The sequence below is a fragment of the Centropristis striata genome, chromosome 15 (genome assembly GCF_030273125.1).
Source record: "Centropristis striata isolate RG_2023a ecotype Rhode Island chromosome 15, C.striata_1.0, whole genome shotgun sequence".
NCBI lineage: Eukaryota > Metazoa > Chordata > Actinopteri > Perciformes > Serranidae > Centropristis > Centropristis striata.
This window is the reverse complement of record NC_081531.1, coordinates 31,491,734-31,507,440: the sequence shown is the minus strand read 5'-3', so window position 1 is coordinate 31,507,440 and position 15,707 is coordinate 31,491,734. Positions and strand designations below refer to the sequence as shown.

Genomic DNA, 15,707 nt, shown 5'->3' with positions numbered 1-15,707 from the left:
TTTTAGAAGCAGAAACTATGTTGTGGTTGCTGATCATCTGGTGAAAGATAATGCCTGGCCTGTTTTAGATTATATTTATTACGTCTACAAAACTATAAACTACAAATCTACATTGTGATTAGAAATTAATCTAACTTGAAAATAGTTAATAACGTAATAAAACTATTAGACTAACGTAAAAACTGTGTAGTAGGGCAAACCTCAAAAATCATATCAGAAATATTATTTACAAACAAAACTTTAAAGACGTGGATTTGGTTGTTATCAATAATCTACTATTTCTTAAGTGTTATATGCGAACTGAACAGCAATCATTGCATACAGATGATCACAAATAGCAGTCGGGATGATTAGAGAACACAGTAATGCTTTATTTTACAGCCTGGTATTATACATACAGTACTAATGTAGAAATCTCTAAGAAGACACGAGTCATCAGTAACTTGTCATTGCAAACTTTGAATTTTAAAGGCTGTAAAATTAAGCTTTAGTAATTAGTATTATTGTAAATGTAGAGCCAGACATTGTGGACAACACTACATTGAAATGAAACTTTTCATCAGTGAATTCTAGACATTAAGTTTTTTTTCCCCTCTAACAAGAAATGAAACATAAAAAAACACATACATTTTGAATGTAGATTTTCCCTCATTGGGTAAATTAAATTTATTTTTGAAATTTGTCAAATGTACATAAATTATATTTAATGCATCAAAACCAAATAAACAAATCAAATACTTCTTTATCTTAAAAAAGAAAAAAGAAAAATAAGAGAACGACATTCTTTGTTGAGATCATTTAAAACAAGTATTGGTCAGGCATTTCATTAACCTGGGAAAGCAAAGTGCTACACACAACAACCACTGAAGACAGTTCACCATACACCTTAATGAGAATTGGACTGAAGCACCTTTACTTAGCTTAAAGCTAAAATGGAGATTTCACTGTTTTTTCCTTTTTCACAAAAACTCCATTGTGTTTAAAGTCTACCTTCAACAACCCATAAGCCAAGTGTACCCTTTTCCTAAAGAGAGGCATACTTGCAGTGACGTTGTTCTATTTCAAGTTAAAGTACTTATGTGAACTGCTTGACCCAACAGGTTGCTAAGACCTTGGTTTACTATATTTTTCTCCAGGATGGAGCTTTGAGTGCAAATAAAGGCATACAACTCCTTCATGAGAAATAAACATGGAATTCAGCCACATGCTTTCAAATAGTAATCATATATTTAATTGATATACATATATTGCCAACATTGGCACATACGATATTGCACACAGTGATGAAATGCTGCACAGAAAAAATAGATATATTTTTTGTGGGCGAAAACATTCCAAAATTACAAATAATGTGGAATAACGCTGAAAAGGTAAAACTACGTAAAACAAAAAAACAAAACAAGACATGCCTGCTGCTCCCCATTAATTGAGCGACTTACAACTTACACATAACTACCCAAGCCATAGAACGAGCATTTCAAAAGGGGGCTCACCAACAACACTTTACATCATTTCAGCCTACTACCGATGTTCCCAATCAGCCCCTGCTCTCCCCGCTAATGTGCTTGGCTAGTGAAGAGCCAACTCTTCGGCATCATCTTGCATCTAGGTGACCACCCCCTTCCATGTTTACATGTAGGCCGATACCTGGATGGCTGGGGAATGGGGATGGCAATGAAGTTAGGGAAGAAGGAAGGAAGCAGAAAAGAGTTAAGATATTCTGCTCCGAAATTTTCTAAAGAGTTTGTAACAAACCCTTTTTAGCACCACGAGTCGTGCGCTAGCACACAAGGGGGCTGAGACACAGAAATGGAGAAAGAGAGGAAACGATAACAAAAAGAAGCCAAACTGCGATCCAAAGCACCAGGCCAGCGTGTAAGCATGCGGAGTGTGTAAGGCACCAGGTTGTTTATATGCTGAAGAGGATGCTCCCAATCAGGTATCATTTAGGCTATACCAGAGGCTCCAAAAATAGGTGGTCAAGGACTGTCTAGTTTGCTGGTTTCCAGTCAATCTAAACATGGGAGCAATCATTTAATTCAATGCTGAGGTAAATCTGACATTATCTGATTGTTGCCAGTTTCTCTGGAGTTTACTGACAGAGTTTATAAAACTGCTATCACACATCTATGAGATGCGACTGAACTGGTTTAGAACCAGTTGTTTTCCGTGTGGCAGCCCAAATATTTACAATTAGACCAAAACAGAATCTCATCACCCCAGGTATAAATGTGGGCTCACAAATCTATAGTGGAGCTATGAGCATGTGTCTAAACTAGCCCCCGCTGAGCTTCACACCTTCAAATGTTAAACTCGTCGGGGTGGGTGAATCCACAGACACACCACTGGAGGTGCACCAGCGGGGGAATCGAACCCATTTCACCCTGGATTTTCCCAGTGCTTCTCAATGGCCCTCCTCATACTGTGATTATGATTACTGTTCCCAAGGTAGCTCCTTTTTAAAAAATTGCGCTTAAAACGACTTCCATTATAACTACACCAAGCCTTTTAATGGAAATCACTCAGTACTCAACTTGAGATTCGTACACTACAGGCAGATAAAGATACGTATGGAAGGGTCCTTGAGCCAATATTTTGGGAAAACCAACGAAATCTATTTTAGTGCAGATTAACATGCAGCAACAGCACTCCTTGGCACCATTTGGACTTTTATGACTGAACAAGATCACAAAATGTTTCAGATGTACTAACCAATAATGCTCTGCTGAATTTTGCCTCTTGCCCCCAGACCACTAAGCCAATCAGCACAGTATATGTGTAGGGTGTTTGTCTTGTTAAGGAATCTGAAATTCAGGCCATTTGCTACATGTTGTCACTGCATTTCCTCTATCGATTACACATTTAGTACCTTTTTAAAATGAACACATTGCATTAACAACGAGACACAAAGGTAGTCTATAATATATCCATCTGCATGTCAACAATTTCAACTGAAACAAAATTACAATATTAATATTCTTTGAATGCCTCGGGCAAACGTCATCAGACCAGTTCAATAACTTTGATTTTTATGCAATGCATATTGCACAACAAATAGAGCACTTATTTCATTTGATGAAAATGCCTATATGTTTCTTTTATACTGCATGACATCTAACCAGTTTCCAAAGCAGGCCTAGCCCTCATATGATTTATGTGTAAACACATCTCTACTCACAGGTAAAGGTGAATAGGATGGCAAGTACATGTGACAACCTTTTACAAAGTTTTTGAATTTTGGTTTTTAAAAATTAAAATATCTGATTTGTGCTGAAGTCATTAGCTCACATGAAAAGGAAACACTTTTTTCCCCTCAGAACTCGGCAATTATTCCATTTGAACATTGCAGACACTTTTTTTCCTTTTTTTTTTTACAATAGCTTTAACTGGTACAAAAAGTTTTTCTGTTAATAAGGGAAATAAACACTCAGTTCAATATTGTTTGTCAAGTAGGAAACAATGTTCAAATATAATGTTATTACTTTGTTTAGCAGCCTGTTACTGTATTAATGGTGGATAAGTGGGGTAACATCCAGCGATGAGTGACAACATGTCATAACTGTCAGGTTGTGGAGGTTTCTTATATTGTGGGTGATGCTCCCTTGGAGTTAAACCATTACAGTTAAATCTTTAGATTTCTTTCTTTATACAGTAGAGTTTTTAATTATATTTCTCTTGTTATTTTCATTACTCTTGCATGTTTTTTTGCTCTCTATATCAATCCTCGTCTGCATCGTCTGCCTGCATCTCCTCTTGTTGCTGCAGCTCGCATGCCCTTTTCTCCCGCTGTTTCTCCTGGATCTTCTTCATCTCCTCGGCATATTTACAGAAAGTATTCCCAAATTTGGACCACACTTTGTAGGGCACCGTAATCGAGTTGCGGTACGTTGGCTTCACCTCGCTTACCCTCATGAACACACCATACTTATTGGATCCGACGTCGAAGAAAAAACGTTTGTTGTCCACAGTCAATGACGACCCTTCTGGCAACTCTGCAGGTTCGTCCTCTACACCGTAATCGTCAATAAGTTTAGCCAAAGCGTCACGAAACTCAATAAGTCCCTGGGCAGGCAAAGCAATTGTCTGGCCTTGCGTGGATCCCAAACCGGGCCCCCGGTTAACGGTCTGTCGGATCCTCAGGAACCGTCCCCTCTGGTTCTCTTTCAGATCCATATAGTATTTACGATTTTCTCGGACCAGGAACTCGCTTTTGAGTGCTCGCCTGGGCTCGTCTTGAAGCAACGCCGGGTTGCTGGGACCCAGCTGGGCATAATGTTCGATGAAGTCCCCCAAGTAGTCACGGAACTCGACTGCCACGGACATGGAGAGAGTGAGGCGGCTCTTGTTTCCACCGGCCCCGACTTCTGCTATCTTTAAGAAGCGGCCTTTCGCGTTCTGCTTAACGTCCAAATAGAAGCGTTTGTTCTGGATGTCAACCCGCTTCGACGCCAGCTCCTGTGTCTCATGCTGGAGCCCGGAAGCCGAGCCCGCCCCTCCTGCTGCTGGGTGCATGGGACCGAAGCCTGGGCCCGTGGCTGCTCCTCCCTGCTCACTACCACTGTCTCTGTCCGCCATGATGCTGCCTGCCTGCCTTCTCCCTCTGTCTGCTGCAAAGCCACGGCCAGCCACACCGAACGCCTGAACTCTCGCGAGATCTGCACAGAAAAGGTATAAAAAGCGAAGGGGGAAACGTTAATGCAGAGCGAGGATGCTGAGTTCTCTTTCGCAAGGTGTTATATCATGATGTGTCACTTATACTGAAACGAAACCAACAGTTGTTCGGAAGACATTAGAGAAGAAATGCGTCTCCCTCCTACTGGTTAGGTTTCGATTCGTCTTGAGCCTCTGAAAATGAAATGAAAGCGTGTCTGCTACCTGGAAAGACCCCAACTTGCCCTCTTGTTTTAAAGTCAGAGGAGTATCCTTCTGCCCACACCAACTGTGCCTCTGTGCATGTTTAATGCGCTTTTTTATTTTTAAATTCAAACAAAGGATAAATTGGGACACAAATAGTTTATTAGTTATTTGCAGCCTACGCATACAAAGTTGGGCCAAACTCGCTGATTTCTTAACTCCCGACATGACAATCACTTCCCTAAGTCTAATTCTTAAAATATATCACTCATTAGGCCTCGTCTTCAAATTTAATATATTGCAAAAATATTTACCTTCATTGTATTAATTGTCTACTAGTAATACACATCGACAACAAGACAAATAAGAACGAGTGATTTTTTTTTAGGCCTATAGATCCATGATAGAGCCTAAACATACAAAAATGACAACCTTTTATTCATGTCAGTTATTTATTTCAGAACTGTAAATTAAGCAACATCACTGTAATTTTTTCATTTTAAATTAGATCAGAATTTATCATCTCACAACTTTAACTCACAAGTTGCTTTTCATGGTAATGCAGTATTTTCAAACATATGTCGAAAAGGGCCGTTTAACCTCTGCTAGTGGTTCCCCAATATTACGGGAATGCAAAGCTTACCTCAGAACTCGGTGTCGAGAAATTGATGTCAAAAAATGCCATTACTTACCTTAAATTAGAATAAAAGCAATACATATCCATATTTAGGAGGACGGGGGAAAAAAAGTAGTGGTTTCTGGTAGTTTCTTCTGCGATCCTCTTGAAGTCATTTGGGAAGCAAAATACTTACGGAGGGAAAAGAAAGATCAGTAGGCCTACTCTAATAATACACTTTAAAATCACCTCCATGTGCTTTGTAGGCCAAACACACAGTTTCGCCAGATTATATAACAGGAGCCTGTCTGGGCCTAAACTTGCAGCATCTCATGCACACGAGCACGAGAAACACAAATCACAGGATTATTTCTAATCTTTGATCTTGCAGCGGCCATCAAGTCAAATCGCGTTATCTCTAAAGTCGTCTGCTTTATGACTCCTGTCCACGCCTTGTTCTCAGGGGACTATTTTCCATGCGTCCTCATGCAAGTGCTGACCGGAGCGTAGTGTTGCAGTAATGCTGCTCATATGCCAATTTCTATGCTACATATCAGGCCTACTGACTGCATGCTGCCATCGCATTATAAGACAAGCCACGTTAACTGTCAGAGCTCCTTTATTGCTTTTTACAGCAGCATTAAGTAGAAGCCGTATGTGTTGGAAATGCCTGCAAATAATAGGCTTCAGTACAGTACAGGTACAGTACAGTCCGTCACTGAATGATAATGCATTATTATAGGCCTCCCCACATATGCTATTATAATTGAGACCATATTCTAAAATGTGATATAATATTGTTCATGTCCAAGGTGATTGCAAATAGCTGAACATTTCTTGACTGTTTTTTTATTTTAATTTTAAAGTATTTTTAGTTTTGCATTTCTGTTATAAAAGTGATCAATCAGCATATGTTATCACATTTTATAGGCTCCACACATTATGTACATGTTAGGGGTCACTTGTCCCCAGGCTGGCGGTACTTTCTCCAGTTAATAATCTTCCTTCTCGTCCACCTGGAAACAAATGCGACTGCACAGACCTTCCACATAAAACATATGCAACCTGTGCTACATAATACAGTTGTTTTCTCCCCAATATAGCATACATTCGTTTATGTACGACTGCTGTGTATGAATTTATAAGCGTTTTAATAAAATTTCCATCTAACAACTTTGGCATTCCTGACAAATCAAATAAAAAAGTGATAAATGGGCTTTTTGTTTTATTTTGAAAATTGCTGAAAGAATGATGCCTGAGTTAATTACGATCATGAAACCGGCGTTTTTCTAGCATGTTAAAGATAATTTATCGTATAATGCAACCTGGCTCTTACATGCCAGGCCTCATAATTTTAGTGAAATTAAATATGCAAGAGAGAAACATGAAATATCTACATTACTGTAGGTACTACTAGGTTACTATGAGTAGGCCTATTTCTACCCTAGCATTGTAAAACTGCTATATGATTATTCTGTCGATGTATAATCTCGTTTTAAACAAGCAATATATATTGGAGAATATTTATGTACATAAAAGCCTTCAGAGTTGTTGTGCGCTGAACTCCTCATAGTCTAAATATAAACGATGACCAGCAGCTGAACTTTTAATTTGTCGCTCAATCAGAATTCTTTCAGCCAATATTCGTTCTGCACTTATAAAAATAATCAGAGCATCGATCCTTAAAATTGTATTTATTTCAAAACAAGTCTTTTATTATAGGCTGCTCATGCTGGATGGGTTAATACGGTAATTTGACATGTGACGTTGATTTTTCCCCAGGTTTAGTGATCTTATTATTTTAACATGCAGAATATTTTATTATTATTATTTTTATTATTTCTTAAATAAATAATGAACTCTGCTACATTCCTAAGAATAAATAAAAAAATGTTCTGTTCAGTATGCGTCTTATGGTCTGCCTGTAGGCCTGCAGGAGAGTAAAACAACCCAGAAACTAAAACACTTAAAATCTTTATTTATAATATAATTTAGAGATACTTTTGTATTAATTTATACTATATATAACTCTTGTTAATGTCACACGGTGAAATATTAATAAATTCCTATTATTTAAAAATGTTTTAAATGCTGCTTTGAACTTGTACATAAATAAATAAAAAATACGGAATAACTTCTTGTAAATATTAAAGCTTACAACAATTTACTGAGTATAACAATGACATAATCCTAGAATCAATAAGCATATAACATGAAATAATATTAAATGGACCAGTATAGATTGTGATTTTCATTCAGAATGCTGAAGAAAGTTAAAGTTGAACTAATTATTTCCATTTCATTTAGGCCAGAAATACAAAAAAATAAAATAAACATATAATATGTTGTAGTTTAAAATAAAACAAATATTTAATAATAAAAAATATAACAAGGCCTTAAACGTTCTCCTTTTATTTTATTATTTAACGTATGGGCCATTTTTTGATTTTAGTTCCACCGTCATCTGGTGAAGTGAGCATGTCGGCCTAAAGGTATCACCATAATTTAGCTGATTTTCTCTTCTTTAACAATAGTATTTAACGTCCATCTCAGTTTAGATTTGCTAAATAAAGTCGCTCAGATGTGCCCTGCAAAGGTCGCCAGGCCTTCCGTCTCTCCTCTCCTTTCGTCCTGTTTCACCTCATGCCTAATGTTTAGAGAAGTGATCTGAATAAGATAAAACAGCATTCAACTTGACAAAAATGAATTAAATAATTTAAAATGAGGGAAATGTAGGTCTATGCTTCAGCCTGATGCTTCGTATGATGTAGGCCTTTATTCTGAAAAGTTTTTCATGCCATCCGTTTGGTGGTTTATATCATCTCATAGTAAACTTCCTTTGATTTCTAAAACTTTATGTTAATTTCTATAATTGCTGTTCAAGGAAAGCTGGAGCTTGACGTACTGTGCCACTGACGTGCTCTTTTATTGTTTGTTTTTCTCCAGGTAAACAGGAGTCTGGAAGCATGCAAAAAAGGCAAATAATTCATAAAGGTTATAGCATAGTGAAATTCCTTGCTTTAGTATTAAATATGCATGTATATGTAGGCTTACATTCGTACATGAGTATGCGTAATATGCCACCCGCTCTCCTCTTGAGGCCTCAATTGACCAAAAGAAAACCTTTTAGAATTTTAGAGGAGTTTCTACTCCAAAACCTCCCCATAGGACACGTTACATTTCTAATTTACTTACCTATAATAGGCTTTAGACCCTGTATCTGTGTCGTTGTTCCTCCGAAAGACAACAAACAACCTGTCAGTTTAATTAAACTGTCATCAATGAATACGTGGCCTATTTTTCAGACCATTTTTTAAATAATTAATCAGAATCAACGATGCCGAGTCCAAGTCCATCGCAGATTTCAGCCTCAAAAAAAGAGAAAAAAAAGAAAGGGAAAAAAGGAAAGAAAATGGATGTCGTCAGCCGCTGTGATCACCTCACAAAGTTTTGCCCTACATCCAAACAGCGGAATGCAGTGGCGCTGCTCCAAACGCAGCTCCATTATTATCTGAGACGCACGGCCGCATGCTGCATATTCCGCTTCTGTAAACTGCGGAGCGGTGACACATACTCGGCTGCACGTAAGGGACAGTTAAAATGCTGCAGGACATGTAAAACAATCCGGATGACATGTAAATAAAGCCGTACTCAAGCGAGATCCCATAACGTACCTTACACCGCTCTGTCTGCAGTGGGGGGCGGGGGAGCGCCCTTAAAGCCTCACCGGCGTGCCGCAGGAGACGAGACGCGGCAGAGGACACATGTGAATGCACTCTGGAGGGCTGTGTGACACCGCGGAGGACTGCTTCTGCTCTGCTTCACAAGATGGACAAGAAACAGGCGAGTCGTGGCACGGGGAAAGCGACACACGCACACGTTCAACGCCGCACGCTTCACCTCTGATGTCAACACGCACTGTGTGGTGAACGTGCGCCCTCTCTTGGTGATACAGAGGAACTGCAGCCTCTGCCTTCTGATGGTAACAGGTAGGCAGCTGTTCCTACAACTTGTTTGGGTTTAAACCCTTAAAACTGGTTGGTAGGAGTAACCGAACACTACACGGTAGAGAACACACATCTTCAGATTTATTTCAGCTCTTAACTGGCAGACTGAGGATATTACACGGTGCATTATACTTTAGTTGCTTGAATAAAACACAAAGGTATACATATTTGTGAGTAATTTCAAATTAAAATGATAAACTAAAGATATCTATGAGTGGCATCTTCACAGTGTATAAATTCAATTTATATAACTCAATGTGAAGTTTAAAGTTCAACTTTAAGGCTTTAAGGCAACATTAACCACTTTAACTGTGTGCCCATAACATTACAGGCAATTTAACAAGGCTAGCCATTTAGCAAATCCTCACTGACATTACATTAACACAATAAAGATGCACGTAACACCTAGTCAGTACAACATCATAAAATACAGAGAGAAAGCTTAAGCATTTCCTAACATTTATCCAACAGCAGCATTGTAGGTAACTCGTTTTTTCAGTTTTTGTGATCTTATTGTGCACATTAATATTTTTTCCAAAAAAGAGACAAGAAAATTACATTGTTAAAAATAATTAGAAAAATATTCAGTATGCTTCCTAAAAGCATCCTATAGGCATGAGTAAAGTAAAAAGAACCCAGAAACTAAAACATTTACATTTAAATATGCTTTTTTATTTACATTATGTATAACTCTTGTTAATGTCGCACAGTGTAATATACGGAAGTGGTATGTCAAATGTTGCTTTGCACTTGTACATAAATAAACAAATACTGAATAACTTTTTTGTAAATAATAAGCTAATAAGATAACTATATCAATATGAATAAATATAAAGAACTTAATAATAACGTAACATTTATCCCATAGCAGCAGTGAAGGCTACTTACATCAGGATTGACTTCTGCACCTGTGAGTACGACAGAGGAGAATGAAGAGAGCGAAATAAAGGGAAACAGATGTGAATTGCGCTTTCAAAATAAAATTTCAAAATAAAAGTCACAGAAAAGAACGTGAAGAACTCTAACTGTACCTGGGGGCAGCGTCTAAAGAAGTACGTGAGCATGAAAATCAACACGTTAAGCAATTCGCGGTTGAGTTTATGACTTTTATCTCACTCTGAATCTCGTGTTACACATAAGCACAACATCCTGTTCCTGTGATGATGTTGAAAAACACACTGCCAGATACAGGAAATAGGAGTTGACTGCACACAGTAATAAATGATTTTATGCCCTGCCTTGCATCAGCACTATAGGTCTAATTTATAGGGCTTGTAGAGTTTCAGCACCACGGAGAGCAGCCAGGTCTATGTCCGGTCTGCTGCACATGCGCATAAATGAAAACATAAGTAGATGTGTATTTATTACATTCATAAAATACACTCAGTATTTTAAGAATTAAATATATAGTTGTGCTTGTTCTGAGAATCATAAACTTTTAGTGTAATACAATTTAATGATGTATTGCTCTGGGCCACATGATGAGCATATTTTATTGGATATAATTGAAATTGGGACCCCTGCTTTCTCTAATTTAGCACCTTTTTGCTGTTTGATTTACAGCAGCATTTACAGCAAGTGCGTGTCAAATGGCTCATAAATACACTGTGGTCAGCAGATGTCGCTCTTTGTGGATACTGTCAGTACAACATCCTGTATCCGCATTCTATTTGGCATTTAAACCAAACCATTATTATAATAATTTGACCTAAACATCACCACTGATGATAATCAAATATTTAAATATCCCTATGTTTAATTATATTAGTGTCAAAGTGTTCCCTCAGAGCTACCATATCATGAACACATTAAAATATAATATTAAAAACACAGAGAAGCATGCTTTTATTAAGTTTCCTCCTTCTAAAGTGATTTAAATGTTTATCTTTTCTACTTTGGAGCACATATATTGCAGCTGTTTTAGCTGTATGGATTTAATGCGGTGCTTCAACATCAGTTTTTTTCAGAGGCAGAGCAGCGAATGTGACCTGAATGCAGGGCATGACTTAATGGGATGAGACGCAAAACTCATTCAAAACAGTCTCTTGAAGAATCTGAAACGCTTTCGCAGCCTTAGTCATCGCAGCCATATGATTTTTTCTAGGCCCACTGGACTATATGCGGCTGCATTTTTCATTGTGAACCTATTTCATTTTTTTCTTTCTTTTTTTTGGAGCAATGCCTTGGCTACAGTAAGATGCGATTTTGAGGAGGGACAGTCATGGATTTAGGATTCCGTTTGATTCATTATAACGTGAGATCGCCGCTGATAAAACACCATGGAGTGACTGACATACAGTAACTGGGTTTTGGGAGAGAGGAGATCGACCCTTTGGTCCATCGGTTGCCTGCATCTCAGTGCTCCAATCCTGCGTTTTTGTTGACGGAGCCCCTTGGCAATCGGCATTATTTTCTCTCCGTCTGGCTAGTGGGGGAGGCGGAGAGAGAGCCACGGTGGAAGGCGCCGTATTAGCGTTATAGCTGCCGACCACAAATCTTTTATTTTTATGGAATGAAACGTGGCTTATGTTTTTGCGACCGGACTACCAAACTTGTGCTTCACTGCAGCATTTTGCGTCTTTTCCCTCCGCTGCAGATGATACAGAAAAGCATCATAGCGGTACCCCACCACTGCAATTTTTGGGCAAAGATAAGAGTGGCGTCGTCTTGCAGTTAAGGCTACTATGGCAGCATAAGGGGCATCTTCTGGAGGGGAGAATCCGCCGATTCCTAGCTTCGCCTATCTACGATGCCTTATTATTAGCAGAAAGCAGTGACTGGTTTTGAAACCCAGCCTCATCCCGCGGTTCCCCCCGTTTCTAAGCTGCTGTTTACCCATTGAAAATCACTCGGAAAAAGCAGCGGATCCCGATGGCATGGACACTTATGCAAGGTCTGCCGCGCTGCCGTGCTACTGGAGCCTACTCGCTGTCTCTTCATTCAACCCAGCTCCATCGCCATCGCCCCGCAGCCGAGAGAGCCCTGCCGCAACGCGACCAGCGACCACCGAGCCAAAGCAGGCGGCATGAGGCTTGATTCAGTACATTTATCCATGCTGGTCATCGGGGTCTCATTCGCCTGCTACTCCCCGAGTTTGAATTCCCTGCAGGACCAGGTTTACAAATCCGCCGTGGTTATCGAGGGCAAGGTGCAGTCTACGCCTGTGAACGTCTCCGCGGAGCCGTACCGTGTGAATGTCAAAGTGCTGGATGTTTGGCCCCTAAACAGCGGGGGTCTGGAGCGAGAACAGCTCGTCACCGTGGGGGAATTTGGATCTGAGGCTCCGTGCACCAAAGTGAAGAAGAACCACAAGTACATTTTTTTCATGGACCCCACTGACGAGCCCTTGGTTTTCAAGGCATCGTTTGCGCCTCGGGACACGAGTGTGAAGAGCCTAAAAAAGGATGTTGGGAAGATCTTGTGTGAGGACTGCGGTAAGTTAATGTATTGTGGATTACCGGTGAAGTCCAACCCGGAAGAATGAACGCTCTGTTAGCAGCCCGCTGGCTGAGGGCTTTGGGTAACAGGCACACGCTGGTGAATTGTGGTTATTATGACCACGGCATGGTTTGGAGTCAGTGGGTACCAGATAGGTGCCTAAGGGGCGTCTATGCAGCAATTTTCGACAACTCTCGCAGGCTCCCATAGCCCACATGATCAATCAAACTCTCTTTCTCTCTTTCTCTCTCCCCTGAACTGCATCAGACATGCGCCTCGCACTGTTGCTGGTGAGGAATTGCAGTTTATGTGTATCGAACTATCTGCATCCTGCAAACCCGCATTACACTCTAAACGTTTTAGTCAAATTCTCATGCATTTTTTACTTCGTAGGCTCCATATTCAGATTTCTGTTTTACAAAGATGTAGCAGCTTCATATACAAACACAAAGCACATGCATTTAATGGAGCCGGTAAGATTTCAGGACCAGGGACAGCGGCCTGTATCACCGGGATCACGTGTGGAAAATCACGCTGCCCTAAGCAAATTGGTTCCTGGGCTATATTTAGGCTGACGCCCTGCTTTAATGCTTTAATACCCCCACACTAAGGTATAGCCTACCGTAGACTGAGTCCTGCATGCACACATGCCTCTTCAGGACAAGATGGCTAGCCATGTCTGCTGTACATGGAAACTGCAAACTAGGAGGTTGTTGCTGAAAATGTATCAACTTTACAACCCAAAACTCTTTTTCTTTTTACGATGCACAAGTGGTTCAGGGACGAACTTTGGTCAGTAGATGTCGCCCTTTGGGAGTCATTTTTACATCACACCAGGCACAATTTATTAATAATAATCATATATATCACTTTCAGTGAATTATTTGTTTCTGATTATAATCAAGTCATATTGTTTCAATGCTTTTTTCCCTCTCTTCCACATAGCTTGTTTTAAGATTTCACAAATAACAATCAAGGCTGATCATTTTGTTAAGGCTATGCGAGTTATTGGTTAAGAAACAATGCAGCATACTGTTGCGTTTGTGTTGATGCAGTATGGTGCACACAAATAGAGCAGTTAACCTGAATATGTATGTGGATGCACACACATTTGTGTTCAGTGACAGAATTCATTGGGCCCTCTGTCACTACATTTGTTAGAGCCTCTTGTCAGCTGCTCAGGTGCCACAGAGAGGGTCTTACCTGCTCTTCGCCTAAGTAAGTTGAGTCTCTACTAGTTTAGCTATAATATAGAGTCACTATTTGTAACTGGATCTTAGCCACTTCTTTACTTGTGTCTACAACTAATGTCCCATGCTGTTCAGCCTGCAACACTACTTCAAAATGTAAGGCACTCATCTTCCATACTTTGAGCCAAAGATCTCTTTTCCTGTCATCGTACGGTACTCACATTTGTACTTCCACCCTAGTGTTGTGGCCTAGAACATGATGTGTGCCCTGTACTGCCGCCTTCTTAAATCCTCTTAGCCTGTACTCATGAGACACAAATGCTCCCCTCTCGTCTTGATTTTGCCACACTCACTCTGGCTTTTAAACTCATCATCCCATTAGAGAGGTAACACAAAATGGACCTTATTACCTCTTGAGGTCCTTGAATGGCCAAAACATCCCCCGTCAATTCTTCTGCCACTTAGCAAAGCTTGTCAGTGACGTGATCAAACTGGCACGGCCGACTCACTAAGAGTTGCCACACCCGCTTTCTACTCCTCTGTAGATCTCTTTTATTTAGTTCAAAGTACCCAACAACATAGCTGATGTTGCTCTAGTGGGCTATTGTAGTTGAGGGGCCACTTACTCAGTGTAATTGATCTCATCACTGTATCTTTTCTGACCCTGCCTCCTCCCTAATCATGCCTTTTTAAACATAGCCTTTCATACAGACAGAATAACAGTCGGTCCCTTGACATCTTGTCCCTTTGAGCTCCTTCCCTTACTCAACAGGGACTCAAGAACAACAATGTTCTGTTGACGGCTTCTTTCCCTCATATTAATCCCCCTAACACCGTAGCAGTGCATCTGTATTTTAGGGAATTACATCTAAGCCTTGAACCTTGAACTGCAGCTTTGTCTGGGCCTGAATATTGCTTTCAGGTCCACTTAGCACACATCCTAAACTCCCCATGAGTCTCTGCAGAGGCACACAAGCTCCCAAGTGTGTGAGCCAGGGGACTGAACGTACATACTGTACAGCTCTCTAAGTGATGCAGTTGTTGTCTTCCAGCTGCACGAAAAACAGGCTATCAACAATACCTGCCACCTGTACCTCTTCCTCAGGAGTCAGCTGGGAGCTCTGGGTTCCTGCCAGAATAGAAAAGAAAACACCCAGAAATGGTGCGCTTTCCATATAGATTACTATGAACATATGCAAACACAGGCTCACGTTAAGCTATCAAATCTTTTTTCTCATGCTGGCTGCCAGTGTCTCAAGCAGATCATGTCGTATCAAACTGGATCTGCAACATCGTCTCTAATATTATTGTGCTGTAAAGAAAAAAAGTGGAATGTAGACTGTGAACATATTCGTCAAGTACAGTATCTAAACAGAAAGTATTGTATTTCCTGGAAGTCCAGAGTGACAAGTTTCGCAGAGTTAAAAGGTTCATGATGAATGATCGCAGCAGCCTGAAATGACATTAGACCCTATGACCTATTCCTCAGTGCACACTTTGTATTTTCTTCTCTTTATATCTGTTGAGTATATGTTGGTTGGCTTGGTACTCTGCCATTTTAAACACTTTGTTAGCTAGTTTTAGGCAACAAAACAACTTGCT

The 15,707-nt window shown here is 40.0% G+C and overlaps 2 protein-coding genes across 2 annotated transcripts in view; one reads left to right on the top strand and one right to left on the bottom strand.

Moving 5' to 3' along the window:
* Positions 1-637: 637 nt before the first annotated feature.
* puraa (purine-rich element binding protein Aa) lies at positions 638-4,634 on the bottom strand. Its single transcript, XM_059351669.1, has one exon. The coding sequence runs from the start codon at positions 4,573-4,575 to the stop codon at positions 3,718-3,720; it is 858 nt and encodes a 285-aa protein (XP_059207652.1). The 5' UTR covers positions 4,576-4,634; the 3' UTR covers positions 638-3,717.
* A 7,865-nt stretch (positions 4,635-12,499) lies between these two features.
* nrg2a (neuregulin 2a) overlaps positions 12,500-15,707 on the top strand; it is an 83,304-nt gene continuing 80,096 nt past the window's right edge. Inside the window, exon 1 of the mRNA XM_059351631.1 lies at positions 12,500-12,911. Coding sequence (XP_059207614.1) covers positions 12,503-12,911 — 409 coding nt within the window. The 5' untranslated portion in view covers positions 12,500-12,502. The remainder of the gene's footprint in view (positions 12,912-15,707) is intronic.

What these genes read in the sequence shown, in the direction of transcription:
- puraa (XM_059351669.1), bottom strand. Translation starts at nt 4,575, where the DNA reads ATGGCGGACAGAGACAGTGGTAGTGAGCAGGGAGGAGCAGCCACGGGC.